This window comes from Pogoniulus pusillus, chromosome 4, assembly GCF_015220805.1.
Source record: "Pogoniulus pusillus isolate bPogPus1 chromosome 4, bPogPus1.pri, whole genome shotgun sequence".
NCBI classification, from domain to species: Eukaryota; Metazoa; Chordata; class Aves; order Piciformes; family Lybiidae; genus Pogoniulus; species Pogoniulus pusillus.
The window spans coordinates 46,503,717-46,530,242 of NC_087267.1; the positions used below are offsets into that span (position 1 = coordinate 46,503,717).

Genomic DNA, 26,526 nt, shown 5'->3' on the forward strand with positions numbered 1-26,526 from the left:
AGGGTCAGCTCATGTTGATGCTTTCTCCCCCTCTCTCCCCCACCTCCTGTTTTAACTTGATTTTTGCTATCCCATTGAGGACTGGGAATTATGGAAGTGTTTCAATCACATTTCCCTTCCTGTCCTCCTCTTCCTCTTGCTCAACTGAGGTCCCTAAAGGGTTTTGTCAAGCAAAAAGAAAGCCCAAGATAGCCATGGGCTCAAAATACCTATTTCAGATAGTCATGAAATAGCTGTCAGAATGAGGTGAGGTGAAGAGGATGCTGCAGGGAAAGGTGAGGTGGAGATGCCGCTACTGGGAGAGGAGAGATGGAGATGCTGCTACTGGGAGAGGAGAGGTGGAGATGCTGCTAGTGGGAGAGGAGAGGTGGAGATGCTGCTACTGGGAGAGGAGAGGTGGAGATGCTGCTACTGGGAGAGGTGAGGTGGAGATGCTGCTAGTGGGAGAGGAGAGGTGGAGATGCTGCTACAGGGAGAGGAGAGGTGGAGATGCTGCTACTGGGAGAGGTGAGGTGGAGATGCTGCTAGTGGGAGAGGAGAGGTGGAGATGCTGCTACTGGGAGAGGAGAGGTGGAGATGACACTAGTGGGAGAGGAGAGGTGGAGATGCTGCTGCTGGGAGAGGAGAGGTGGAGATGCTGCTACTGGAAGAGGAGAGGTGGAGATGACACTAGTGGGAGAGGAGAGGTGGAGATGCTGCTACAGGGAGAGGAGAGGTGGAGATGCTGCTACTGGAAGAGGAGAGGTGGAGATGCTGCTACTGGAAGAGGAGAGGTGGAGATGCTGCTAGTGGGAGAGGAGAGGTGGAGATGCTGCTACAGGGAGAGGAGAGGTGGAGATGCTGCTACAGGGAGAGGAGAGGTGGAGATGCTGCTACAGGGAGAGGAGAGGTGGAGATGCTGCTACAGGGAGAGGAGAGGTGGAGATGCTGCTACAGGGAGAGGAGAGGTGGAGATGCTGCTACTGGGAGAGGAGAGGTGGAGATGCTGCTACAGGGAGAGAAGAGGTGGAGATGCTGCTGCTGGGAGAGATGAGGTGGAGATGCTGCTGCTGGGAGAGGAGAGGTGGAGATGCTGCTACAGGGAGAGGAGAGGTGGAGATGCTGCTGCTGGGAGAGGAGAGGTGGAGATGCTGCTACTGGGAAAGGCAAGGTGGAGATGCTGCTACAGGGATATGCGAGCTTGAGATGCTGCTACAAGGAGCAGTGAGGTGGAGATGGTGCTCCACAGATCTGGAGAGGGCAGTGACACCCCAAACCAGCTCAGTTCTCTCTCAGCAGCTCTGCAGGTTCTGCAAGGGCAGATTCTCCACCCCACAGCTTGGGACCAAACAATGTCCCCAGGAGAGCAGGGAATCCACCCAGGCACAAGGAATTCAGCGGTTCCTCAATTCATGTCCCAAGGCTCTCATCCTACTAGAAGGGTTTGCAGGGAGAAGCTGCTTCACCTGGAGCTAAATCACAGCTGCAAGGAGGGAATTTTGGGGTGGGAGAAAGGTCTTCATCCTGTTATGCTTTAGCAAGCAGAAACTAAGTCCCAGGATTTAAATTTGGGCCTGAGGGAAGGCCAGTTTTGATTCCCAAATTGCCCTCTCATGGGGTTTGTGTGCTGAGGAAGGGTTCCCAACCCTGTCCTCCAGTGATGGCTTTGGCAGTTATGTTGTGGTTGCTGCAAGTCCTTCATCTCCCACCTGGGCACAGGGCAGAGCTAAGAGGATGGCTGTTGCCTGAGGAAGCTTCACTGAGACCCAGCAAAGGCCAGGGAGTGCCATGAGCTGTGCATGCCATCAGCTGTGCTTGCCATCAGCTGTGCATGCCATCAGCTGTGCATGCCATCAGCTGTGCTTGCCATCAGCTGTGCTTGCCATCAGCTGTGCTTGCCATCAGCTGTGCTTGCCACAAGATGGGGCCCAAAGCTTGGGAATGTCAGCATGAATCCAGGCACTTGATAGGGCTGGCTGACCTCAGGGCTGGCCTTGAAAACATTCCTCTGACCTTGAGGCAGATTCTATGATTCTATGGTTCTGTGACTCTCTGTTTCTGTGATTCTGTCCCTTCCAACCCAAACCATTCTACAGTCTCTACCCTGCCCTTGCTCTCTCTACCAGGCAGCTCACCACAATGCCCTACACCAGGCTGCTGCTCCTCCTCAGCCTCCTCTGTGCCAGCGAGACCAGCCGGGCTCTCCGCCTCTACAACACAGCCTCCATCTTCAGCTGCCTGAACGCAGCCCTTGCTGAAGCCCAGAAGAGCCAGGCCGAGGAGAACACCGTCCTGGACAAGCGCAGCTTCGCGTCTCCCTCGCCAGACGAGGTGGCCGAGGAGGAGGAGGAGGAGGAGGAGGAGGCAGCAGAGGATGAAGAGATGGGGAAAAGGACGTTCCCGGGGGAAGGCCATTACAAATATGTCTCCCAAGCCCAGGTGAAGGGGAAGAGCTTCCAAAACCGGGCCAAGAGCGACCGCCGCACCAAGGTCACCCTCTCCCTCGACGTGCCCACCAACATCATGAACATCCTCTTCAACATCGCCAAAGCCAAGCACTTGCGGGCGAAGGCTGCGGCCAACGCGCACCTCATGGCCCAGATCGGGCGGCGGAAGTGACCTCCCGTCGCGGCAGGGGACGAGGGGGGTAAGGGGACCTCGGAGCGCTGCTGGCTACACCTGGGGCCGCCAGCCAGCCCCCAGCCCGCTGGCCAGAGGGGACTGATGGCCGCGTAGGGTATCAGTGTTGTGAAGTTCTGACCCATAGAGCTGCCTAACTTTCATGTCTCTTCTTCCTCCTTCTCTCCTTCCTGATCTCCTCCATCACTGCTCCTGGACATTTCCATGCGTGGGGAAGAGGCTTGTGTCCAAGGCAGGGGGAGGTGTGGGGGGAGTGTGTCACCTCTGGAAGATCCCTGATTAAAGCTACAGTCTCTTGAGTTTCCAATGCTTTGTTCTCCCTTCGCCTCCAACGGGTCTTGTGTGGGTCTGTCCTGGTCATAGAACCACAGAGCCATAGAACCACAGAACCAGAGAAAGAGAGAATCACACAACCATGGAACCACAGAGCCACAGAACCACAAAATCACACAACCATAGATACACAGAGCCATAGAACCACAGAACCAGAGAATCAAACAACCATGGAACCACAGAGCCATAGAACCACAGAACCAGAGAATCAAACAACCATAGAAACACAGAGCCATGGAATCAGAGAATCACACAACCATAGAACCATAGAAACAAGAACCATAGAACCACAGAATTACACAACCATAGAACCACAGAGCCATAGAACCATAGAAACACAGAACCATAGAACCAGAGAATTACACAACCATAGAACCACAGAGCCATGGAATCAGAGAATCACACAACCATAGAACCAGAGAATTACACAACCATAGAACCAGAGAAACACAGAACCATAGAACCAGAGAAACACAGAACCATAGAACCAGAGAATTACACAACCATAGAACCACAGAGCCATAGAACCATAGAACCATAGAAACACAGAACCATAGAACCACAGAACCATAGAACCACAGAACCATAGAACCACAGAGCCATGGAATCAGAGAATCACACAACCATAGAACCAGAGAATTACACAACCATAGAACCAGAGAAACACAGAACCATAGAACCAGAGAATTACACAACCATAGAACCACAGAGCCATAGAACCAGAGAATTATACAACCATAGAACCAGAGAATTACACAACCATAGAACCAGAGAACCATAGAAACACAGAACCATAGAACCAGAGAATTACACAACCATAGAACCACAGAACCATAGAACCATACAAACACAGAACCATACAAACACAGAACCATACAAACACAGAACCATAGAACCAGAGAATTACACAACCATAGAACCACAGAGCCATGGAATCAGAGAATTACACAACCATAGAACCACAGAGCCACAGAATCAGAGAATTACATACCATAGAACCATAGAATTACACAACCATAGAACCAGGAATTATACAACCAGAGAACCACAGAATCAGAGAATTACACAGTGACAGAATCATAGAACCAGAGGATTATACAAGCACAGAAGGTCAGAACCATAGAATCAGAGAATTATACAACCAGAGAACCACAGAATCAGAGAATTACACAACCACAGAACCATAGAACCAGAGAATTATACAACCATAGAACCACAGAACCATAGAATCAGAGAATTATAGAACCATAGAATCTAGAATTATACAACCATAGAATCAGAGAACCACAGAATCAAATAATTATACAACCTTAGAATCAGAGAATGATAGAACCATAGAATCAGATAATTACACGACCATAGAATCAGAGAATTATACAACCATAGAACCATAGAAACTTAGAACCACATAGAATCATAGAAACAGAGAAGTATAAATCCATAGAATCATAGAACTATAGAATTACAGAACCAGGGAATCATAGAACCATAGACTCAGAGAATTATACAACCATAGAACCAGAGAATCAGAGAATTATAGCACCAAAGAATCATAGAAACATAGAATCAGAGAACCATGGAATAATAGAACCATACAACCTGAGCCTCCTCATCTCCAAGGTTGTTTAGCATGAAGAAAAGCAGGCTCAGGGCAGAGCTGTAGCCAGGTGGGGTTGGGCTCTGCTGCCAGGCAAGCAGCAACAGAAGAAGGGGACACATCCTGAAGCTGTGCCAGGGCAGGTCTAGGCTGGATGTGAGGAGGAAGTTGTTGTCAGAGAGAGTGATTGGCATTGGAATGGGCTGCCCAGGGAGGTGGTGGAGTCTCTGTGCCTGGAGGTGTTGAATCCAAGCCCGGCTGAGGCATTTATGGTCTAGTTGCCATGGTCTGGTTGCTTGGCCAGGGCTGGGTGCTAGGTTGGACTGGCTGAGCTTGGAGGTCTCTTCCAACCTGCTTGATTCTATGATTCTATGACCTCAGGAGAGGTTTCCCCATTCTGGTTTTGAGGAGTCTCTGGGTTAAAGGCAGACTTGCAGCCATCCTTTTTCACACCAGCATTTTCAGCAATGGCAGCTGGGGGATAACTTCAACCTCCACATCCACATGCCCCTTTGTGAGTGTCTCCAGGCCTTGGGTTGGTGAGTTTGGAGCCAGGAGTTGCAGGTGCCTCCCTGGCTGCTCTAGAAACCCCCTCAGGTGTCTGTCCATGTTGTCCAATCCACCTGCCCACTTTTCTGTCTCTCTGCCTTTCCTGGCAGACCTCTGTACCAGTCCTGGGGCTGGTCACCAGCAAGGTGAGTGTACCCTGCCACCTTGCTCTTTTCCACCCTCCTCTGACCCCAGCTCACCAAGCTCTCAGCCCTTCACCCTGGACTGGTTATCCATTCCTTTAAACCTCTCTTTCACTTCACTTCCTAGCCCAGCTCCAAGGTGAAACTGCATCTCATGGCCTCCATCCCTACAGGCAGTAGGCATGGGAAGTGGAGACAAAGGCTGCCCCTCTTCCCCAGGAGGTGTTTGACAAGAGCAGCAAAGCAGCTCCCACCAGCCCTTTCCACAGCATGGTCATAAGGAACACTCTAGGTGGAATATTAAGAGGAGACATGTCTCAGGTTGAAGTCATGGCAGGCATCTCCAGAGGCATAGCTGGAGGCATATCATCATCATCATCATCATCATCATCATCATCATCATCATCATCCCACTGACACCCAGAGGAGGTGACACAGCTGAATTCAGCCTCAGAGAGCTCATGCTGAGTTTCCTAATTGATCCTCAGCCTGGAGACTCAGGACCCAAGTCCATCTGAAGACCAGAAACTAAACCCAAAACCATAGAATCAGGCAGGTTGGAAGAGAACTCCAGGCTCAGCCAGCCCAACCTAGCACCCAGCCCTGTCCAGTCAACCAGACCATGGCACTAAGTGCCTCAGCCAGGCTTGGCTTCAGCACCTCCAGCCACAGAAACTCCACCACTTCCCTGGGCAGCCCATTCCAATGCCAATCACTCTCTCTGACAACAACTTCCTCCTAACATCCAGCCTAGACCTGCCCTGGCACAGCTTCAGGCTCTGTCCCCTTGTTCTGTTGCTGCTTGCCTGGCAGCAGAGCCCAACCCCACCTGGCTACAGCCTCCCTGCAGGCAGCTGCAGGCAGCAATGAGCTCTGCCCTGAGCCTCCTCTGCTGCAGGCTGCACCCCCCCAGCTCCCTCAGCCTCTCCTCACAGGGCTCTGCTCCAGGCCCCTCACCAGCCTTGCTGCCCTGCTCCAAACACCTTCCAGCACCTCAACATCTCTCTGCAATGGAGGAGCCCAGAACTGGACACAGCACTCCAGGGGTGGCCTGAGCAGTGCTGAGCACAGGGGCACAAGAACCTCCCTTGTCCTGCTGCCCACACTGCTCCTGAGCCAGCCCAGGATGCCATTGGCTCTGCTGCCCACCTGGGCACTGCTGCCTCAGCTTCAGCTCCTCTCTGCCAGCACCCCCAGGGCCCTCTCTGCCTGGCTGCTCTCAGCCACTCTGTCCCCAGCCTGTAGTGCTGCTTGGGGTTGTTGTGGCCAAAGTGCAGAACCCTGCCCTTGGCCCTGTTCAGTCTCATCCCATTGGCCTCTGCCCACCCATCCAGCCTGTCTAGGGGGCCAGCACTGCCCCGTTTTCTTGTGACATCAGTGATGGAGAAGCCAGTCTAGCCCCGTGACATTGCCCCAAAGCACAGCCTCACCATCCAGTCCTTGTCTGTCCCCAGGAGATTCAGAGCCAAAGAGACTCCAGGCTCTGCAGCTCTACAGGTGCCAGTCCTTCACATCAGATTGATGACCTCACCTGACTACAGCTCTCTAAGCAGAAAAACCTGGCCTCTTTGCAGGGCCCAGCTATAAAAGGTCCAAGAGGGAAGTGGGTGGGATGTGGTCTGGTTTCAGTGTGGTGAGGAGCCGGGCAGTTCAGAGCCATGGTAAGTAGCTGTGAGGCTTGGGTTTGCTCTCTGACAGCTCTGTAGGAAAGTGAAGCTGGAGGCAGCTCTTCTTTCTAGTTGGGGGAAGTGGTCTTGATCCTGGCTGTGGGCTGCCTTGGGCATAAAAGTCATTGCAAACTTCAGAGGAGTGTTATGGGCCCTGGAGAAGAGGTCCCTGAGGGTGCAGAGCTTATGCTTGAGGGTGTCCAGAGTTAGGCTGGTGTCAATCCTCTCCTGGCCTTGGGAGGACTACCTTGCTGAGATGTCTTCGTACTTTCCTGACCCTCTGCATGAAGATACTTTGAAGGTCTTGCTGATGGCCACTGATGCAAGGCTGAGCTAAGTTGCTCACCTGGTGCTACTGTGGAGCTTGGGCAGCCGTCATCAGAGTGGTTGGCATTGGAATGGGCTGCCCAGGGAGGTGGTGGAGTCTCTGTAGCTGGAGGTGTTGAAGCCAAGCCTGGCTGAGGCACTTAGTGCCATGGTCTGGTTGATTGGCCAGGGCTGGGTGCTAGGTTGGGCTGGCTGAGCTTGGAGCTCTCTTCCAACCTGGCTGATTCTATGAAGCAGGGGATGAAGGACTCTCCTTGTGCAGGTTGGCCCTGGCGCTGGCGTGGGGCTGTCCTGAGACTGTTGGTGTAGAAGGAAGTGTGGTGGTGGCTGAGAGCACATACATTAGGCATCACCCCTCAAGACAGGACCCTCTGCTCTAGAGCTAGAAGTTGCTGCCTTGTTCCTGTGCTTGGCTGGGGTCCTTCTGTGCAAGAAGGCAATTTGAGAGTTGCTGTGTTGGGTCTCCAGCCCAGTGTCCTGCCCTGACCACAGTTAGAAGCAGATGTTGGGTAAGCTCATCAGAGACTTTACTGTCTCACGGCTTAGGGCTTCCTGAAGTGGATGTGAGGCTTTTCCTGCTTGGTGAGCTTCAGTGGAAGGCCTATTCCAATTTCCCTGAAGCCAAACACCTGGGTTTCACAGCCTCCTGTGTCCAGGAGTTCAGCAGCTCAGCCACCCTTTCTGCAGTGTTTCCTCCCTTTGGTTCCACAGCCAAGAGCAGCTGCTTCATAGAATCAAGCAGGTTGGAAGAGAGCTCCAAGCTCAGCCAGTCCAACCTAGCACCCAGCCCTGGCCAATCAACCAGACCATGGCTTAGGTTGGAAGAGACCTCAAGGATCATCCAGTTCCAGCCCTCTACAACAGGCAGGGACACCTCCCACTAGAATAGGTTGCTCAAGGCCTCATCCAACCTGGCTTTGAACATCTTCCAGGGAAGCTGGAAGATCACATTGGGTGATTCTGTGCTCCACAGCCTCCCTGGGCAACCTGTGCCAGGGAGGGAGCAACTGTTAGTCTTGTATGAAGGAGATGAATGGTCCCTGCCCATCATCATTTGGTTTCTCTCTAGCTGTCTCCAGCCAGGTGACCCTGCATGGTTGTACCTGGGGTAATCAGAGATGACAAACTGCTCAGTCAGTTCTGGAGGGCAAACATCACAAGCTTCTCATATCAGAGATAGGCAAAAGTCCTCTGCTCATGCCCACCTGGGTGGGGATTAAGAGCACTGCAGGCTGTTGCTGAATCATTCCCACCTTGGTTGAAGTACCTGGGCAGGCTTTCTGTGCTCTGCCTTCTGCTCCAAGGCAGAGTGAGCAAAGAAAAGAGAAGTTAAGCAGTTGGATTTGCCAACCACAATGTGCCCTAGGTTCAGCACTTGGGCTTGATGGGTTCTGGGAACAGAGCTCTTGAGCAATGTCAGGACAGTGGTGGGGTGCAGAAGGACCTGCTGCAAATGGACTGACCTCTGCCTACACCCTGGTGGGAGACTGAAACCTCTCTGAAGGGTTCATGCTTAGTTTTGGCTTGTGGGTGCCTGCTGTGGAGCAAATGTCCTGACTGCCACCAAGCTGGGTTAATATTCCTCTTGTCCCTAGGTTGTTGGCTATGTGCTCTGTAAAGAGAAGCTCCACCTTTAGTCTAATTCCTCAGTGAGCATCCCTAACCTCCTTCCCTCTCATCCCCCATCCAGAGAGAGTGTATTTCTGTCCACATTGGCCAGGCTGGTGTCCAGATGGGCAACTCCTGTTGGGAGCTGTATTGCCTGGAGCATGGAATCAAGCCAGATGGCACCATCTCCCTCCTTACATCCTCGGAGCAAGCAGACTCCTCCTTTGGAACCTTCTTCAGTGACACAGACTCAGGGAAATATGTACCCAGAGCAATATTTGTTGACTTGGAGCCCAGTGTCATTGGTAAGTCATGGAGGGTCTCCAAATCACTTTGGGAGTGGGAGGAGACTACACTCATAGAATCAGGGAGGTTGGAAGAGACCTCCAAGATCATCCAGTCCAACCTAGCACCCAGCCCTATCCAGTCATCTAGACCATTCCCTGACCTGAAGTGTGGTGTTGGCCACCTAAACTGGTGAGGCTTGAGAAGGCATCAAAGTTATCACGAGGCACGTGGCAGGTAGTAGATCTTGTGCCAGTGGCTCTCAGGAGACCTCATTTGTCTTTCAGATGAGATAAAGACCGGGCCCTACCGCACACTCTTCCACCCAGAGCAGCTCATCACTGGTAAAGAAGATGCTGCCAACAACTATGCTCGGGGACACTACTCTGCTGGCAAGCTGATCATTGACTCTGTCGTGGAGAGGGCACGGAAAATGGTGATGACCCTGGGGGGAGGCTTCTGCATTAGCACTCTGGTGGCTGTTGAGCTGGCCATCAAGTGATGCAGGAGGGGGAAGGCACCGATGGGCGAGCAGACCTTGGTTGGCTTCACCATGCCACTGTGATCTGGAACAACAGGGTGGGATGCATGTGGGGGTGTGTCTTGAGGGTTGGGACTTGGAGGCATATTTAGAATCGTAGAATCAAGCAGGTTGGAAAAGAACTCCAAGATGATACAGTCCTAGCCAATCAACTAGACCATGGCATCAACTGCCTCATCCAACATAACAATGGGACACAGACTCAAGTTGTGCCATGGAAGGTCTAGGCTGGATGTTAGGAGGAAGTTGTTGTCAGAGAGAGTGATTGGCATTGGAATGGGCTGCCCAGGGAGGTGGTGGAGTCTCTGTGGCTGGAGGTGTTGAAGTAAAGCCTGGATGAGGCACTTAGTGCCATGGTCTGGTTGGTGGGCCAGGGCTGGGTGCTAGGTTGGACTGGCTGAGCTTGGAGCTCTCTTCCACCCTGGTTGATTCTGTGATAACTAAACTTCTGGCTAGTCTCTTGCTTTAGATCTCGTTGTTTCTGCAGTAGCTTCTGGAGTATAAGATTTCACCCAGGTTGAAGGTCAGAGGTGTTGTAATTAACTCCAGGATGGTCTTGATTTAGGTGGAACTGCTTTGGAGGCCATCAGACCTCTCATCTAAGTGTCAGGAGTCTGACCCATTATATCACCCTCTCAGGCCAGGTTTTCCCTCTTGCTAGAGGAGGTGATAGCATAAGGGCAGCTGCCTTTGCCCTGTCCAACAGATCCTGGCTGTTGGAACTGAAAGGAGTTTGTAAGCAAGGGTAGAAATAAAAGCCCTCAACTTGATGCCTGAGCGCATCACTTGAGCTTCATTGAAGCCCAAGGAGAACAAAATAACTCCTAACGTGGTCCTTCTGCTTTTTTCCCTTGGTGCTACAGACAGAGCAGTGCAGTGGCCTCCAAGGGTTCCTGGTGTTCCACAGCTTTGGGGGCGGCACAGGCTCGGGGTTCACCTCCCTCCTCATGGAGCGACTCTCAGTGGAGTACAGCAAGAAGTCCAAGCTGGAGTTCTCAGTCTACCCAGCCCCGCAGGTGTCCACAGCGGTGGTGGAGCCCTACAACTCCATCCTCACCACCCACACCACCCTGGAGCACTCCGACTGCTCCTTCATGGTGGACAACGAGGCCATCTACGACATCTGCAACCGCAACCTGGACATCGAGCGCCCGACCTACACCAACCTCAACAGGCTGATCGGGCAGATCGTCTCCTCCGTCACCGCCTCGCTGCGCTTCAACGGTGCCTTGAACGTCGACCTCACCGAGTTCCAGACCAACCTGGTGCCCTACCCCCGCATCCACTTCCCCCTCACCACCTACGCCCCCATCGTCTCTGCCGAGAAGGCCTACCACGAGCAGCTGTCCGTGCCCGAGATCACCAACGCCTGCTTCGAGTTCTCCAACCAGATGGTGAAGTGCGACCCGCGCCGGGGCAAGTACATGGCCTGCTGCCTGCTGTACCGCGGCGACGTGGTGCCCAAGGACGTCAACGCCGCCATCGCCGCCATCAAAACGCGCCGCTCCATCCAGTTCGTGGACTGGTGCCCCACGGGCTTCAAGGTGGGCATCAACTACCAACCGCCCACAGTGGTGCCCGGCGGCGACCTGGCCAAGGTGCAGCGCGCGGTCTGCATGCTGAGCAACACCACGGCCATCGCCGAGGCCTGGGCTCGCCTGGACCACAAGTTCGACCTGATGTACGCCAAGAGAGCCTTTGTGCACTGGTACGTGGGGGAGGGCATGGAGGAGGGGGAGTTCTCCGAGGCCAGGGAGGACCTGGCTGCCCTGGAGAAGGATTACGAGGAGGTGGGAAGGGACTCAGCAGATGGAGCAGAGTATGAGGAGGAATAATGCTTTTAGCTCTGGCTTGGGTGAAGGTTTTTGTATCCAAGACTTGCAGCTCCTTCCGGAATGGAGTTGTGGCCTTGGACAGTGGAAATCTGCCTTGGAAGCTTTGCAACTTGGCCAAACTCACCTCTTTGGCCAAGCTCTGTATAGGCACTGATATGCCTCAATAAATGACTAGCAAAGCATCTTCTCCTGCCCTGATGTTCCACTGAACTAGCTCATGGATGTGTGGTTGTGTTGTGGTGCAAGGTCCTGGCAGCTGGGTCAAGGCAATGCCAAGCACCAATCCAAGCTGGGCAGTGCCAGGCTGGAGAGCAGCCCTGAGGAGAGGCACTTGGGGGTGCTGCTGGAGGAGAAGCTCAGCAGGAGCCAGCAGTGTGCACTTGCAGCCCAGAAAGCCAAGCAGAGCCTGGGCTGCAGCAGCAGCAGTGTGGCCAGCAGGGCCAGGGAGGGGATTCTGCCCCTCTGCTCTGCTCTGCTGAGACCCCAGCTGGAGTCCTGCATCCAGCTCTGGAGCCCCTGGGACAAGAGGGCTGTGGAGATGCTGGAGAGTGTCCAGAGCAGGGCCAGGAGGATGCTCAGAGGCTGCAGCAGCTCTGCTGTGAGCACAGACTGAAAGAGTTGGGGCTGTGCAGGCTGCAGCAGAGGAGGCTCCCAGGTGACCTTCTTGTGGCCTGCCAGGATCTGAAGTGGGCTACAAAAAAGCTGGGGAGGGACTTCTGAGGCTGTGAGGGAGTGGCAGGAGTGGGGGGAATGGAGCAAAGCTGGAGGTGAGGAGGAAGTTGTTGAGCAGGAGAGTGGTGAGAGGCTGGAATGGGTTGCCCAGGGAGGTGGTTGAGGCCCCATGGCTGGAGGTGTTTGAGGCCAGGCTGGCTGAGGCTGTGTGCAGCCTGCTCTAGGGTAGGGTGTCCCTGGGCATGGCAGGGGGCTTGGAACTGGCTGCTCCTTGTGCTCCCTTCCAACCTTGACTGATGGTAGGATTCCATGGTGACCACAAAGTGGTGGTTCTGTTGCCTTGGTTGATGCAGTCCTGCTGAGGTAAGCCTTGAGCAGTGGGGTGTGTGACACCATGATGTGACCCTCTGCCCTGGGGTTGAACTGCTGCACTAAAAGGAACATGTGGATGATGATGATTCCCCTCAAGCAGCACTTGTCCATTCCTCCTCAGTCTGTTGGGTCTGGGTTTTCTATTCTCACTACTCCAAGGTTGAGCAGGGAAGTAGGATCAAGTTCCTCTGGTTCCCTGCTGCCACACAAAGCCCTGCTGAAAAAATTAATCCATGTCCTTCTGCCAGGACTGGGCCTGCCTGGAAGTCTAATTGCTGTTGAGATGAGAATTCAAATACCTCTGCTTGGGAGATCCCTGCAAAAGCTTCCAAACCATGTCCCAGCTGAAAGGTCTGTGGCAGGGAGCATCCTCCCCCAGTTGGACTCCTTCCCTCTTCTGCTTCCCAGACATGATGCAAGAGCCTCTGCAAACAGCTAATGAGCAAGGAAAAGCAAATGGGATTTAACTTGATCTCTGCAGCAGGTTATTTCTCCACTGGGGACTCTCCTCCCAGTAAGTGATCCAAGGAAAGGAGCTGGCTGGGATGTGGTGGAGCAGCTGGATCTGCAGTCAGGACATAATTGAAGGGCTGTCAGGGCTGGCTCTGGGCTGCACTGGAGGAAAGGTTAAACAACCTGAAGCAAGGGTGGAGGGAGGTGGTTGTTCTTAAAGCCTGTCTGCACTTGCCAGCAGCTGGGCTCCTGGCAGTACCAATCTCCCAGGGTCACCCAGCTCGTGGGGGCTGTCTCACCTTCAGCTGCCCTCTGCTTGCACTGGTGGGGCTGACAATGGCATGCCCACACCTTGAGTGCTGTGTCCAGTTCTGGGCTCCTCCATTGCCGAGAGATGTTGCAGTACTGGAAGGTGTCCACAGGAGGGCGACAAAGCTGTGAGGGGCCTGGAGCAGAGCCCTGTGAGGAGAGGCTGAGGGAGCTGGGGGGGTGCAGCCTGCAGCAGAGGAGGCTCAGGGCAGAGCTCATTGCTGCCTGCAGCTGCCTGCAGGGAGGCTGTAGCCAGGTGGGGTTGGGCTCTGCTGCCAGGCAAGCAGCAACAGAAGAAGGGGACAGAGTCTCAAGTTGTGGCAGGGGGGGGGTCTAAGCTGGATGTTAGGACCATGGTTTGGTGTTGGGCTGGATTTGCTCTCAGAGTGTCTCTGTGAGCATCATGTGTGTCTGTCTGATGGGCATTTCTGCTGGCCAGCTGTGCATGCTGCTCTTGGGTGCTGGTCTGGAGGATCCACAGCTCTTGGAGAAGGCCAAGCCCTTGCTGGAGGTGCAATGTCATGGCTTCAGGGGAGTGGGCTGTCCCTGAAGGAAAATCCTGCTGTCCCCTTCCTCCCTGCATTTATGGGAAGCCAGAAGCAGGTCTGGGCTGCTGGATGCCTTGGAATGATGGATGTCAGTCATAAGCAGCGACATCATCCCAGGTGCTGAAGGAGCAGAGGGCTCCATTCCTGCCCTTGCTCAGCAATGGCTCCAAAGCAGGAGTGATGATTGTCTCATGGCCACCACTGGCTGCTGTCACTCATGTTTTTAGGAGAGTGAAGCAGCAGCTTCTAGCCTCAGCTGCCTCTGGGGCATGGAGCTCCCAGGGACAGCTGGCAGGCCTCAGGACCACATCTCAAAGCTTCTTGTCAATCACATCTACCTGCAAGCCCAGAGTCAAAGTTTTGGTCTGCTTAATCTCATTGCTGACAAAGGGAGCAGCTGCTGTTCTGCTGGGAGGGTCAGGGACAGTGCTAGGGGACAGCCTTGCATGCCAGAATGGTTGACCCTGCCCCCAGGCTGCAGGAGATGGAAAATGACCACCTAGAGTGAGCAAGAACCTGTCAGCCCCAAGATCTTCAGTCTGATCAGCCTTGGGGTTTCTCAATGGGCTCCAGAACCCCAGAAGAGCTGTTTGAAGGAGAGGAGCCATAAGCAGGATCTGGTTCCCAGCCCTAGAAGGATCAGCTTCAGAGGGCAGTCTGATGCTCAGCCTCCTCAAGAGTCTTAACAGTTCTACTGGGCACAGAAGAGGTTTCAGCCCAGCAGGGGCCTTCCTAGAGGCTCACATACTACATCCTTCTACCTCCATCTCACAAGTATAGGACACAACACCACCACCCCAGCCCTGGCTGTGCCCTCCAGTTTATCATGTTGGGAACACTTCCAGAGCCATTCCTTCATCAGTGGAGAGAGCAGCTGTAGCTACAGGGCAGAGAGGAGGTCTTGGGAGACAAAACTCAGCACTGAAGGAAGGGGTGGATGTGGAGCTACAGTATACAACAATCAGAGCAATGGAACAGCCCTGAGCACAGGCTCAGGGTGCTAGGTTGGACTGGATGATCTTGGAGGTCTCTTCCAGCACAGCATGGAGCCACCCCTGCTCCTGTCCCACAGGCTTGCCAGCAGCTCTTCTCCATGCCTTACCGTGGCTACTGCCTTGCTTCCTCATAGAAGCAACGAGGGTGGAAGAGACCTCCAAGCTCAGGCAGCCCAACCTAGCACCCAGCCCTAAACAATCAACCAGACCATGGCACTAAGTGCCTCAGCCAGGCTTTGCCTGAACACCTCCAGCCACAGAGACTCCACCACCTCCCTGGGCAGCCCATTCCAATGCAAATCACTCTCTCTGCCAACAACTTCCTCCTAGCATCCAGCCTGGACCTCCCTGGCACAACTTGAGGCTGTGTCCCCTTGTTCTGTTGCTGCTTGCTTGGCAGCAGAGCCCAATCCTACCAGCAAGAGCTGAAAGGTGAGGAAGGTTGTGGCATCTCTTCCTCTGGCAGGATTCCAAACACACCTGGACACTGTTCTGCTGAGCAAACTGCTGCAAGGGACCCTGCTTTAGCAGGAAAGGTGGACTAGATGACCTCCATCAGCCCATTCCAACCCCCCCAGGCCAAATCCTCAGAGCACACACTTCACATCATTTACTCTTCTCTCCAAGACAACCACCATCCATCCAGGGCTAGGCATCTCAACCTGCTTTAAATCCAAGACAAAAGAAAAGCATAAAGCACAACACAAAGTGTGTTTATTCAGATACAAAACCCCCCCCAAACCGTCGCAGAGAGGTGCAGAGGTGCATTTGTAAAGGTGCTTTCACTGTAAAAGCCAGAGCAAGATTTTTGCCATTGCAGCCAAAGCAGGCAGCTTGCCACCTTCCCCTGCAGGAGGAAGCAGCTTCCTCTGCCTAGGCAGGATGGGTCTCCAACCTGGCACCTTCCCAGCGATAGACAACAGCGCGATAAAGCTCAAGACACCCATGCTAGAAGAGAGCACTGTGAGCACGCAGAGCATGCAAGCAGAAAGCTTTAATATGGCAAACAGTAGGCTTGATGGCCAGGACAATCCTGTGGCACCTCCAGGCACTTGGGATCAGCTTAGCCTGATGCCAGGGTTTGGATTGCAGCAGAGAGTTTGGGCTCCAGCTGAGGTTCAGCTCCCTTAAGCACGAGCTGCAGTTTCTCAATACTCGTCCTCATCCGGCTCCTCATCTTCTCCGTCTGCCGAGTCCCTTCCCACCTCCTCGTAATCCTTCTCCAGGGCAGCCAGGTCCTCCCTGGCCTCAGAGAACTCCCCCTCCTCCATGCCCTCCCCCACGTACCAGTGCACAAAAGCTCTCTTGGCGTACATCAGGTCGAACTTGTGGTCCAGGCGAGCCCAGGCCTCGGCGATGGCCGTGGTGTTGCTCAGCATGCAGACCGCGCGCTGCACCTTGGCCAGGTCGCCGCCGGGCACCACCGTGGGCGGTTGGTAGTTGATGCCCACCTTGAAGCCCGTGGGGCACCAGTCCACGAACTGGATGGAGCGGCGCGTTTTGATGGCGGCGATGGCGGCGTTGACGTCCTTGGGCACCACGTCGCCGCGGTACAGCAGGCAGCAGGCCATGTACTTGCCCCGGCGCGGGTCGCACTTCACCATCTGGTTGGAGAACTCGAAGCAGGCGTTGGTGATCTCGGGCACGGACAGCTGCTCGTGGTAGGCCTTCTCGGCAGAGACGATGGGGGCGTAGGTGGTGAGGGGGAAGTGGATGCGGGGGTAGGGCACCAGGTTGGTCTGGAACTCGATGAGGTCGACGTTCAAGGCACCGTTGAAGCGCAGCGAGGCGGTGACGGAGGAGACGATCTGCCCGATCAGCCTGTTGAGGTTGGTGTAGGTCGGGCGCTCGATGTCCAGGTTGCGGTTGCAGATGTCGTAGATGGCCTCGTTGTCCACCATGAAGGAGCAGTCGGAGTGCTCCAGGGTGGTGTGGGTGGTGAGGATGGAGTTGTAGGGCTCCACCACCGCTGTGGACACCTGCGGGGCTGGGTAGACTGAGAACTCCAGCTTGGACTTCTTGCTGTACTCGACCGAGAGTCGCTCCATGAGGAGGGAGGTGAACCCCGAGCCTGTGCCGCCCCCAAAGCTGTGGAACACCAGGAACCCTTGGAGGCCACTGCATTGGTCAGCCTGCAGCAGAACAATGTGCATTTACCTCTCTGCCAAGGACTGGCATCACTCAGAGAGTACAGGAATAAGTTCTGCTTGGAGCACTGAGCACTTCATGGCTTAATCCTAGAGCAGACTCACCCAGTACATCACAAAAGGCATTTCACTGACAGGCATCCAATTATGTTCATAGAATCAGCCAGGGTGAAAGAGAGCTCCAGGCTCAGCCAGTCCAACCTAGCACCCAGGCCTGCCCAAGCACCCAGACCATGGCACTAAGTGCCCCAGCCAGGCTTGGCTGCAACACCTCCCGAGATGGTGACTCCACCACCTCCCTGGGCAGCCCATTCCAATGCCAATCACTCTCTCTTGACAACAACTTCCTCCCAACATCCAGCCTAGACCTGCCCTGCCACAGCTTCAGGCTGTGTCCCCTTCTTCTGTTGCTGCTTGCCTGGCAGCAGAGCCCAACCCCACCTGGCTACAGCCTCCCTGCAGGCAGCTGCAGGCAGCAATGAGCTCTGCCCTGAGCCTCCTCTGCTGCAGGCTGCACACCCCCAGCTCCCTCAGCCTCTCCTCACAGGGCTCTGCTCCAGGCCCCTCACAGCTTTGTCGCCCTCCTGTGGACACCTTCCAGTACTGCAACATCTCTGCAATGGAGGAGCCCAGAACTGGACACAGCACTCCAGGGGTGGCCTGAGCAGTGCTGAGCACAGGGGCACAAGAACTTCCCTTGTCCTGCTGCCCACACTGCTCCTGAGCCAGCCCAACCTGGCCTTGAACACCTCCAGGGAGGTTGTGGATCACAGAATGTTCCGGATTCTGGGCAACCTGTTTCAGTGTTTCACCACCCTCACTGTAAAGAGCTTCCTAGCATCTAGTGAAATCTCCCCTCTGCCACTACCTCTCATTCTGTCATTACAGAACCTTGTCAATAGCCCCTTCCCAGCCCTCCTGTAGGCTCCCTTCAGGTACTACAAGGCTACTACAAAGTCTCCTCTGAGCCCTCTCTTCTCCAGGCTGCAGAGCCCCAACTCTTATAGCCTGTTCTCATAGCAGAGCTGCTGCAGCTCTCTGACCATCTTGGTGGCCTCATTGGGACTCACTGCTACAGTTCCATGTCCTTCTTGTGCTGGGGGCTCCAGAACTGCACACAGGACTCCAGGCTGTGAGGTTATCTAAAGACTTTTCACCCAAAGTTGGAATCATTTCAGTTGGAAAAGACTTCTAAGACCACTGAGGCCAAGCACAAAGCCTAACTGGATGGTCCAAAGTACCAACTCATGAAGAGGGCAGGCCCTTTCCCCTTACCATCTTACGAATCCTGCTGAGGACAGTGTCTATGATCTCCTTCCCAATGGTGTAGTGGCCACGGGCATAGTTGTTGGCAGCATCTTCCTTGCCACTGATGAGCTGCTCTGGGTGGAAGAGAGCATGGTAGGTGCCAGTCCTGATCTCATCTACACAAGGAAGAGGAGGGATGGAGAGCAGCACAGTTACAGGTTCTGGACACTACTGTGACAGAATAAAACACAGAGCAGCTCTACCAGGAGCCTGCATGAGGTGGTGGTCATGGCATGGTTGGTTTAGCATGGGAGTAATGGAAGGAGGTAAGAATAACCCTGTCCAGGTTAATTGCCAAGGTCCTGCAGCTTCACCCAGCAGCCACTTTGAGGTCTTGGAGTGTCATTTGGCTTAAAAAGTTGGGAGGCTCTCTAGATGCCCAAACTGGTTGTAGGATTATAGCTCCCACATGCAGCTTGTTTCTGCTTCATGCAAAGCAGATCCTCAGGGATCAGTCCTGGACCAGGCTTGTTCAATATCTTTGTGGGTGCCATGGACAGAGGCTCTGAGTGCAGCCTCAGCGAGTTTGCTGCCCACACCAAGCTGTGTGCTGCAGCAGCCAGGCTGAGGGCAGGGATCCAGCCAGAGGCACCTGCACAGGCTGCAGAGGTGGGCACAAGCCAAGCTCAGGAGGTGCAACAAGACCAAGGGCAAGGTCCTGCAGCTGAGTCGAGGCAATGCCAAGCACCAATGCAGGCTGGGCAGTGCCAGGCTGGAGAGCAGCCCTGAGGAGAGGCACTTGGGGGTGCTGCTGGAGGAGAAGCTGAGCAGGAGCCAGCAGTGTGCACTTGCAGCCCAGAAAGCCAAGCAGAGCCTGGGCTGCAGCAGCAGCAGTGTGGCCAGCAGGGCCAGGGAGGGGATTCTGCCCCTCTGCTCTGCTGAGACCCCAGCTGGAGTCCTGCATCCAGCTCTGGAGCCCCTGGGACAAGAGGGCTGTGGAGATGCTGGAGAGTGTCCAGAGCAGGGCCAGGAGGATGCTTAGAGGCTGCAGCAGCTCTGCTGTGAGCATAGACTGAAAGAGTTGGGGCTGTGCAGGCTGGAGCAGAGGAGGCTCCCAGGTGACCTTCTTGTGGCCTTCCAGCATCTGAAGGGGGCTCCAGAAAAGCTGGGGAGGGACTTTTGAGGCTGTGAGGGAGTGGCAGGAGTGGGGGGAATGGAGCAAAGCTGGAGGTGGGGAGAGTGAGAGTGGAGGTGAGGAGGAAGTTGCTGAGCAGGAGAGTGGTGAGAGGCTGGAATGGGTTGCCCAGGGAGGTGGTTGAGGCCCCATGGCTGGAGGTGTTTGAGGCCAGGCTGGCTGAGGCTGTGTGCAGCCTGCTCTAGGGTAGGGTGTCCCTGGGCATGGCAGGGGGGTTGGCACTGGCTGCTCCTTGTGCTCCCTTCCAGCCCTGACTGATTCTATGCTTCTCTCTTGTTAGGGATGTGCCTGCTGGCTGCAGGGGGCCTGGACTAGATGCCTTTAGAGGTACTGCCAACCTAAACCATTCTAGGATTTGATGAGGCATCTCTGTTCTCAACGCTCTGAAGCCTCTCTGGGCAGACAGGAGCCTCAAGTTGCATGATTCAGTGGAAAATGGATGCCTTCCTCCTGCAAGCTTCCTCCTTGCAGCTCTGTGAACGACCTCAGAGGGTGATGGTGGCACTTTTAAATCTGATTTAAGGTACCTTCCTAGGAAACAAATTCTGCTTTTGCTGAAGGAACTGGTGGGAATTGCTCCCAACCACCTGCATCCATCTGCCTGCTTGTGCCTTCCAGGCTTCCCCTGGCTGTTTGATCCTCTCTTGCTGTCTAGGACGTGACTCATGATGTCATCTAATGAAAGGAATGCAGACTTTTGTTTTGGTTCCACTTGCTTTTTAGGCACCTTATCAAGGCACTAAATTGAGGACCTAGTGAGCAAGCCAGGAGAATAGGAAACAGACCCAGTGCTGAGACTGGCTGGGTTTAGAGACCTGCTGCAGATATCTCCAACCTCATTGACTCTCTGGAGCCAAACTGCTCCTAATACCTGTCTTCAGAAGGTGCCTGGAGCTGGCACTGATACACCTAGCAGGAATGTCAACACTGGAGGCTCTCTCCTCTCCAGTGTGCAGTGGGGCAGAGGATGAAGGTAGTGCTTCAAGCCACCTCTAAGATCATAGAATCAGTCAGGGTGGGAAGGGCCCAAAAGGATCAGCCAGCCTCCTCTGCTCCAGTCCTCTGTCACAGGTTTGCATCCCCAGATCCAATTGGAAATGCCAACTCTGTCTCCTGCCAAGGGACACTTTCCTGGAGCAGGGCAGTGGGAACTGCTGGGCAATCTAGGCAGCAACACAAACCTCAAGGGGAGAAAACAAACCCACCCCAAGACAGAAGTGACAGTTAAGAGGTGACCCAACCCCCAGCTGCCCCACACTTACCGATGACAGTGGGCTCCAAGTCTATGAAGACTGCCCTGGGCACATGCTTGCCAGATGCTGTCTCACAGAAGAAGGTCTCAAAGGAAGAATCCACTTGCTCAGACTTTGGCTCTGCAGGTTTCACCTGCTTGGGGCCAGGGATGGTTCCATCTGCCTGGATGCCATGCTCAAGGCAGTAGAGCTCCCAGCAGGCGTTGCCCATCTGCACGCCAGCCTGCCCGATGTGGATGGAAATGCACTCCCTCTGCAAGGGCAAACAACTTGCTGCAGTGACTCTTGCTTTAAGACATCCTCTGACCTAAGCAGGAGCCCCCCCGGGGTGGGGAGGTCTTGTTTTGAGCCCTTTTTTGCTGCTGGGGATGATTAGGGAAACAGGCAGCTTCTGCCCACCGCTGGGGCGAGGAGCAAGCGGAGAGCTGCAAGGCAGCTGGACACAGCTCAGCTGCACACGCAGCAGCCCCAGGGACGGGATGGGGAAGGACATCTCCCAGCCCCAGGCAGGAGGAAGGATCTCAGCCCCAGGCAGGAGGAAGGAGGTGATGGACTTCATGCAGAGGCAGGAAGCAGCAGAGCAGCTGAGGCTGGGGGAGGAGTGGCTGGAGAGCTGCCTGGCGGAAAGGGTCCTGGGGGTGTTGGTGGCCAGCTGGCTGAACAGGAGCCAGCTGTCTGCCCAGCTGGCCAAAGAGGCCACTAGCATCCTGGCCTGGATGAGAAACGGTGTGAGCAGCAGGAGCAGGGAGGTGCTCATGCCCCTGTACTCAGCACTGGTGAGACCACACCTCCAGTACCGTGCCCAGTTTTGGTCACCACAATACAGGAGGGAAATGGAGGTGATGGAGCAGTGCAGAGAAGGGTGACAAGGCTGGGGAGAGGTCTGGCAAACAGAGTCATAGAACCAGTCAGGGTTGGAAGGGACCACAAGGAGCAGCCAGTTCCAACCCCCCTGCCATGCCCAGGGACACCCTACCCTAGAGCAGGCTGCACACAGCCTCAGCCAGCCTGGCCTCAAACATCTCCAGCCATGGGGCCTCAACCACCTCCCTGGGCAACCCATTCCAGCCTCACCACTCTCCTGCTCAACAACTTCCTCCTCACCTCCAGCCTCACTCTCCCCACCTCCAGCTTTGCTCCATTCCCCCCACTCCTGCCACTCCCTCACAGCCTCAAAAGTCCCTCCCCAGCTTTTTTGTAGCCCCCTTCAGATCCTGGCAGGCCACAAGAAGGTCACCTGGGAGCCTCCTCTGCTGCAGCCTGCACAGCCCCAACTCTTTCAGGCTGTGCTCACAGCAGAGCTGCTGCAGCCTCTCAGCATCCTCCTGGCCCTGCTCTGGACACATGACCTATGAGGAGAGGCTGAGGGAGCTGGGGGTGTTTAGTCTGGAGAGGAGGAGGCTGAGGGGGACCTTATTGCCCTCTACATCTACCTAAAAGGAGGTTGTAGTGAGGCTGGAGCTGGTCTCTTCTCCCCAGTTACTAATGACAGGACAAGAGGAAATGGCCTCAAGTTGTGTCAGGGGAGGTTCAGGTTGGCTGTTGGGAGGAAGTTCTTTCCTGAGCAGGTGCTCAGGCACTGGCACAGGCTGCCCAGGGTGGTGCTGCAGTCACCATCCCTGGAGGTGTTTAAGAGGAGAGTGGATGTGGAGCTTGAGGCTGTTTTGTAGTGATGAAGGCTGCTGGGCTGAAGGTTGGACTGGCTGATCCTGGTGCTCCTTTCCAACCACAGCAATTCACAGTGCTTAGATGTTGTGCTGAGGGATTTGGCTTGGTCAGGGACTTGTCAGTGTGAAACTAATGCTTGGACTGAAGGAGCTTGAAGGGCTTTTCCAATCTGAGAAATTCTGTGCAAGCACTGGCTCCTTGCTCAAGGCTCAACTGGCCCTGCCATGGAGTGGAGAAGTTGAGCCTTGGGTCCCAGGGACAACAGTTCTGGGCTGCTTGATCAAAAAAAAACCCAACACAAGCCACAAATAACTACCTGCACCAGGCAGGGAGAAGCCAAGCTTGGGAAACCCATAGCCAGGCTGGGAGTCAGAGCAGCAAATGAGGCTGAAGGAAATCAGCAGTTGCCCAGGGCCAGCACAAGGCCAGGCTGACACTGTGGGAGAGACTCAGTGCCTTGATTTAAGCAGGTCACCCTCCAGGGGCCTCCAGCTAACTCCAGGGCAGCACTGGAGGTACTGGCATCCTGTGGAGATGCTGGGGACTCTTGGTGGTTGTGTTGCCCTGGGTAATTGGCATCTCTGATGTTTCCACCACCATCACAACAAGATCAAAGCACTGCTGCAGCAATGACAGAGGCTCACATCCCAGCTCACAGGCACAGGCTCCCAAATGACTGCCATGCATGGCATGGGGCAGTGCTGCCTCCCAAGGGAGACCAGGAAAGGAAGCTGGAGAGAGAGATTGCCCTGAAGGGAGGCTGTAGCCAGCTGGGGTTGGGCTCTGCTGCCAGGTAAGCAGCAACAGAAGAAGGGGACACAGTCTCAAGCTGTGCCAGGGGAGGTCTAGGCTGGATGTGAGGAGGAAACTGTTGGAAGAGAGAGTGATTGGCATTGGAATGGGCTGCCCAGGGAGGTGGTGGAGTCGCCATCCCTGGAGGTGTTGAAGCTAAGCCTGGCTGAGGCACTGAGTGCCATGGTCTGGTTGACTGGGCAGGGCTGGGTGCTAGGTTGGACTGCCTGAGCTTGGAGCTCTCTTCCAACCTGGTTGGTTGATTCTATGATTCTTCCCTCTAAATCTCCCAGTGTGGACGTGCCAGGACATTGCCCAGCCCTGAACCCACACCAGCAATCACCCACCCTGAACCCAGACCAGGTGAAGGCTCCTGCTACCATCCAGTGACACCAACCCCTTTTACCCACAGCTGCCTAAGCACCATGAAACCCAGTTCCAGGCTGAGACCACCACTTCTGCTGGGCGTGGAGGCTGCATTTCAAGTCCTCCCTCTCCAAGCTGCTATTTGCACTATGTGGGAAATGCTGACTGCCATTTGCCTGACCCCCTCTCAGCACCAAGATGGTTGCAATAGCTCTTGGCCACACTTTGCAAGGCTCAGCACCACAGCCCCTTCACCAAGCACTGGCTGGGACAGCTGCTCCACTCACTATCCTCTCCACTAGCCCCAGCACCTGCTTCGAGGCAGCCACTGGTATTTTCAGCCTGGAGCACAGGGAAAGGGAACAAAAGAAAGCAAGCCCAAAAGAGAAGGGGGGGAAAAAAGAGAAGGGAAAGAAGAACTAAACAATAGAAAAGCCTTCTGGAAAGAAGAAAACTGCAGCCCTTTTTTTTTATCCCCCCTCCACACTCCCTGAAACACCCCAGAAGGCTTTCTGAGCTCCCAGACCTGCAGCATTTGCATGGAGAGGAGCTGGATTTTACAGGCTCTGGCTATAGGCAGCCTACTGCTGTCCAACTGATTTTCCCACTGGGAGCACCATGTAAATGTTTAACTCTTTTCCAGCCAGGGCAGACTCTGGAAGTCAGCAGACAAAAGAAAGTGGGGAGGGGGGGAGAAGTTCAAAAGCTGGCTGGGAGTGACTTTGAAGTCTTCCTCAACATGCAAAAGGGGCAGCTTCAGGTTTGGTTCCCCCCCACTCCCCCCTGCCAAGGAGTTGCTCTGAGTTTTTGCATTCAGAAGGTGACAGTTGGGTGGTTCTTTACACCAAGTTTCAGGGCTGCAGCTTTTTTAGTAACCAGATCAATTCCCCTCCACTCTTCACAGCTGCAAAACTCCTCCAAGAGCACAGATTCCATTAGCAAGCCAGAAGGAAGGAGGGAGGGGTGGGGGGGGGGGGGGGTCCATGCCTTAACTATCTAATCCCAAAGGTTTGCAGCAGACAAAGGCAACATGGCAGCTGATTCCTAAAAGGGAGGGGGGGGTTGAAATTCCTAAAGGAAGCCTCTGCAAGTTGCACTAACTCCTTGTGGCAGTGCAAGAGGTGAAGTGTTAAGGGTTGGGGAAAGGGCTGGGGTCTCAATGCATTTAGTCTATGACACAGCTGTGCACCAAGACCTGTTGATTCCCTCCCACCCCCCAAAAGAGAAGTAAAACCCAAGCTGCATGAAAGAGGCAGAAAGGTTGCAACTCCACAGAGCTCACCTCAGGAGCTGCTAACTCAGGGTGTAGGGAAGGGGGGAGAAAAAACCACTAAGAGACCACTTTAAACAGCTCTTCTCCAGCTCCATCCACTCACTTTTGCCTTATAAGGAGCAAAAAGTGAATCAATAAAGCCTCAAGTAATCAGTAATGAAGCAAAGCTGTTGAGAATTAGCAGCCCCAAGAGAAAGGAGGAGGGGAGGGGAAGAGCAAGCAAGAAAAGTTAGCTCAGGACACTTAAGGGAGAGAGGAAAAGACAATCTCAGCATTCTAAGCTTAGCTTAACACAAAGACAAGGCATAGCTCTTACCATCATGAGGCTGAAGGCTTGCTAAGATCTAAGCAAAACAGCTGCTACTGCCTCTGCCTCTCCCTGCAACTTTATAGCCCAGGAAGGCTTTGACTCCACCTGAATATAAAGAAGCTTTCTGCTAGCTTAAAGGAGCAGAGCTCCTTTTCCTTTGCATCCCTAGGAGGAGAAAGGGAGGAACTGCTGCTTAGTGCCAGGTTGGTGCTGCTCTGGTTTCTGGGATTTGACAGCACAGGCTGAGGGTTTTATCACCTCTCTTTACTTACAGCCTAAAGTGGGGGGCAAAAAGGGTAAATGTTTCAGCTTGGCTTTGGCTAAAGAGAGGGAAACTCTGGGGAAGTTTTTGTGCCTTGACATAGAATCATAGAATCAAATAGGTTGGATGTTGTTGGCAGAGAGAGTGATTGGCATTGGAATGGGCTGCCCAGGGAGGTGGTGGAATTGCCTTCCCTGGAGGTGTTGAAGCCAAGCCTGGATGAGGCACTTAGTGCCATGGTCTGTTGATTGGCCAGGGCTGGGTGCTAGGTTGGGCTGGCTGAGCTTGGAGGTCTCCCAGTCATAGAATTGTAGAACCATAGAATCAGCCAGGTTGGAAGAGAGCTCCAAGCTCAGCCAGGCCAACCTAGCACCCAGCCCTGGCCAATCAACAGACCATGGCACTAAGTGCCCCAGCCAGGCTTGGCTTCAACACCTCCAGGCACAGAGACTCCACCACCTCCCTGGGCAGCCCATTCCAATGCCAATCACTCTCTCTGACAACAACTTCCTCAGAACATCCAGCCTAGACCTCCCCTGCCACAGCTTGAGACTGTGTCCCCTTCTTCTGTTGCTGGGTGCCTGGCAGCAGAGCCCAACCCCACCTGGCTACAGCCTCCCTGCAGGCAGCTGCAGGCAGCAATGAGCTCTGCCCTGAGCCTCCTCTGCTGCAGGCTGCACACCCCCAGCTCCCTCAGCCTCTCCTCACAGGGCTCTGCTCCAGGCCCCTCACGGCTTTGTCGCCCTCCTGTGGACACCTTCCAGTACTGCAACATCTCTGCAATAGAGGAGCCCAGAACTGGACACAGCACTCCAGGGGTGGCCTGAGCAGTGCTGAGCACAGGGGCACAAGAACCTCCCTTGTCCTGCTGCCCACACTGCTCCTCAGCCAGCCCAGGATGCCATTGGCTCTGCTGCCCACCTGGGCACTGCTGCCTCAGCTTCAGCTCCTCTCTGCCAGCACCCCCAGGGCCCTCTCTGCCTGGCTGCTCTCAGCCACTCTGGCCCCAGCCTGTAGTGCTGCTTGGGGTTGTTGTGGCCAAAGTGCAGAACCCTGCCCTTGGCCTTGTTCGATCTCATCCCATTGGCCCCTGCCCACCCATCCAGCCTGGCCAGGTCCCTTTGCAGGGCTCTCCTACCCCCCAAAAGCTCCACACCTG

At 54.6% G+C, this 26,526-nt stretch overlaps 3 protein-coding genes across 5 annotated transcripts in view; 2 read left to right on the plus strand and 1 right to left on the minus strand.

Annotated features, from left to right (window-relative positions):
• The window catches only part of UCN3 (urocortin 3), a 9,921-nt gene extending 7,009 nt beyond the window's left edge, over positions 1–2,912 (plus strand). The window contains exon 2 of the mRNA XM_064142926.1: positions 2,106–2,912. Coding sequence (XP_063998996.1) covers positions 2,119–2,598 — 480 coding nt within the window. The 5' untranslated portion in view covers positions 2,106–2,118 and the 3' untranslated portion in view covers positions 2,599–2,912. The remainder of the gene's footprint in view (positions 1–2,105) is intronic.
• Positions 2,913–6,824: 3,912 nt separating this feature from the next.
• LOC135174981 (tubulin alpha-3 chain) lies at positions 6,825–11,686 on the plus strand. Of its 2 annotated transcripts, XM_064142752.1 has the most exons (4): positions 6,825–6,902; positions 8,926–9,148; positions 9,416–9,564; positions 10,533–11,686. In XM_064142752.1, exons 1-4 carry the CDS (start codon positions 6,900–6,902, stop codon positions 11,502–11,504), a joined length of 1,347 nt encoding a protein of 448 aa, XP_063998822.1. In that variant the 5' UTR covers positions 6,825–6,899; the 3' UTR covers positions 11,505–11,686. The 2 variants fall into 2 exon arrangements, with proteins under 2 accessions (XP_063998822.1, XP_063998823.1); XM_064142753.1 differs by lacking the exons at positions 6,825–6,902; positions 9,416–9,564 and having other exon boundaries at positions 9,065–9,148.
• A 3,859-nt stretch (positions 11,687–15,545) lies between these two features.
• LOC135174980 (tubulin alpha-3 chain-like) lies at positions 15,546–25,191 on the minus strand. 2 transcript variants are annotated; one of them, XM_064142751.1, is made up of 4 exons: positions 25,112–25,191; positions 20,706–20,949; positions 18,276–18,424; positions 15,546–16,985 (listed from the first exon to the last, which is right to left on the minus strand). In XM_064142751.1, exons 1-4 carry the CDS (start codon positions 25,115–25,117, stop codon positions 16,002–16,004), a joined length of 1,383 nt encoding a protein of 460 aa, XP_063998821.1. In that variant the 5' UTR covers positions 25,118–25,191; the 3' UTR covers positions 15,546–16,001. The 2 variants fall into 2 exon arrangements, with proteins under 2 accessions (XP_063998821.1, XP_063998820.1); XM_064142750.1 differs by lacking the exon at positions 25,112–25,191 and adding an exon at positions 24,049–24,072.
• Between the last annotated feature and the right edge of the window lie 1,335 nt (positions 25,192–26,526).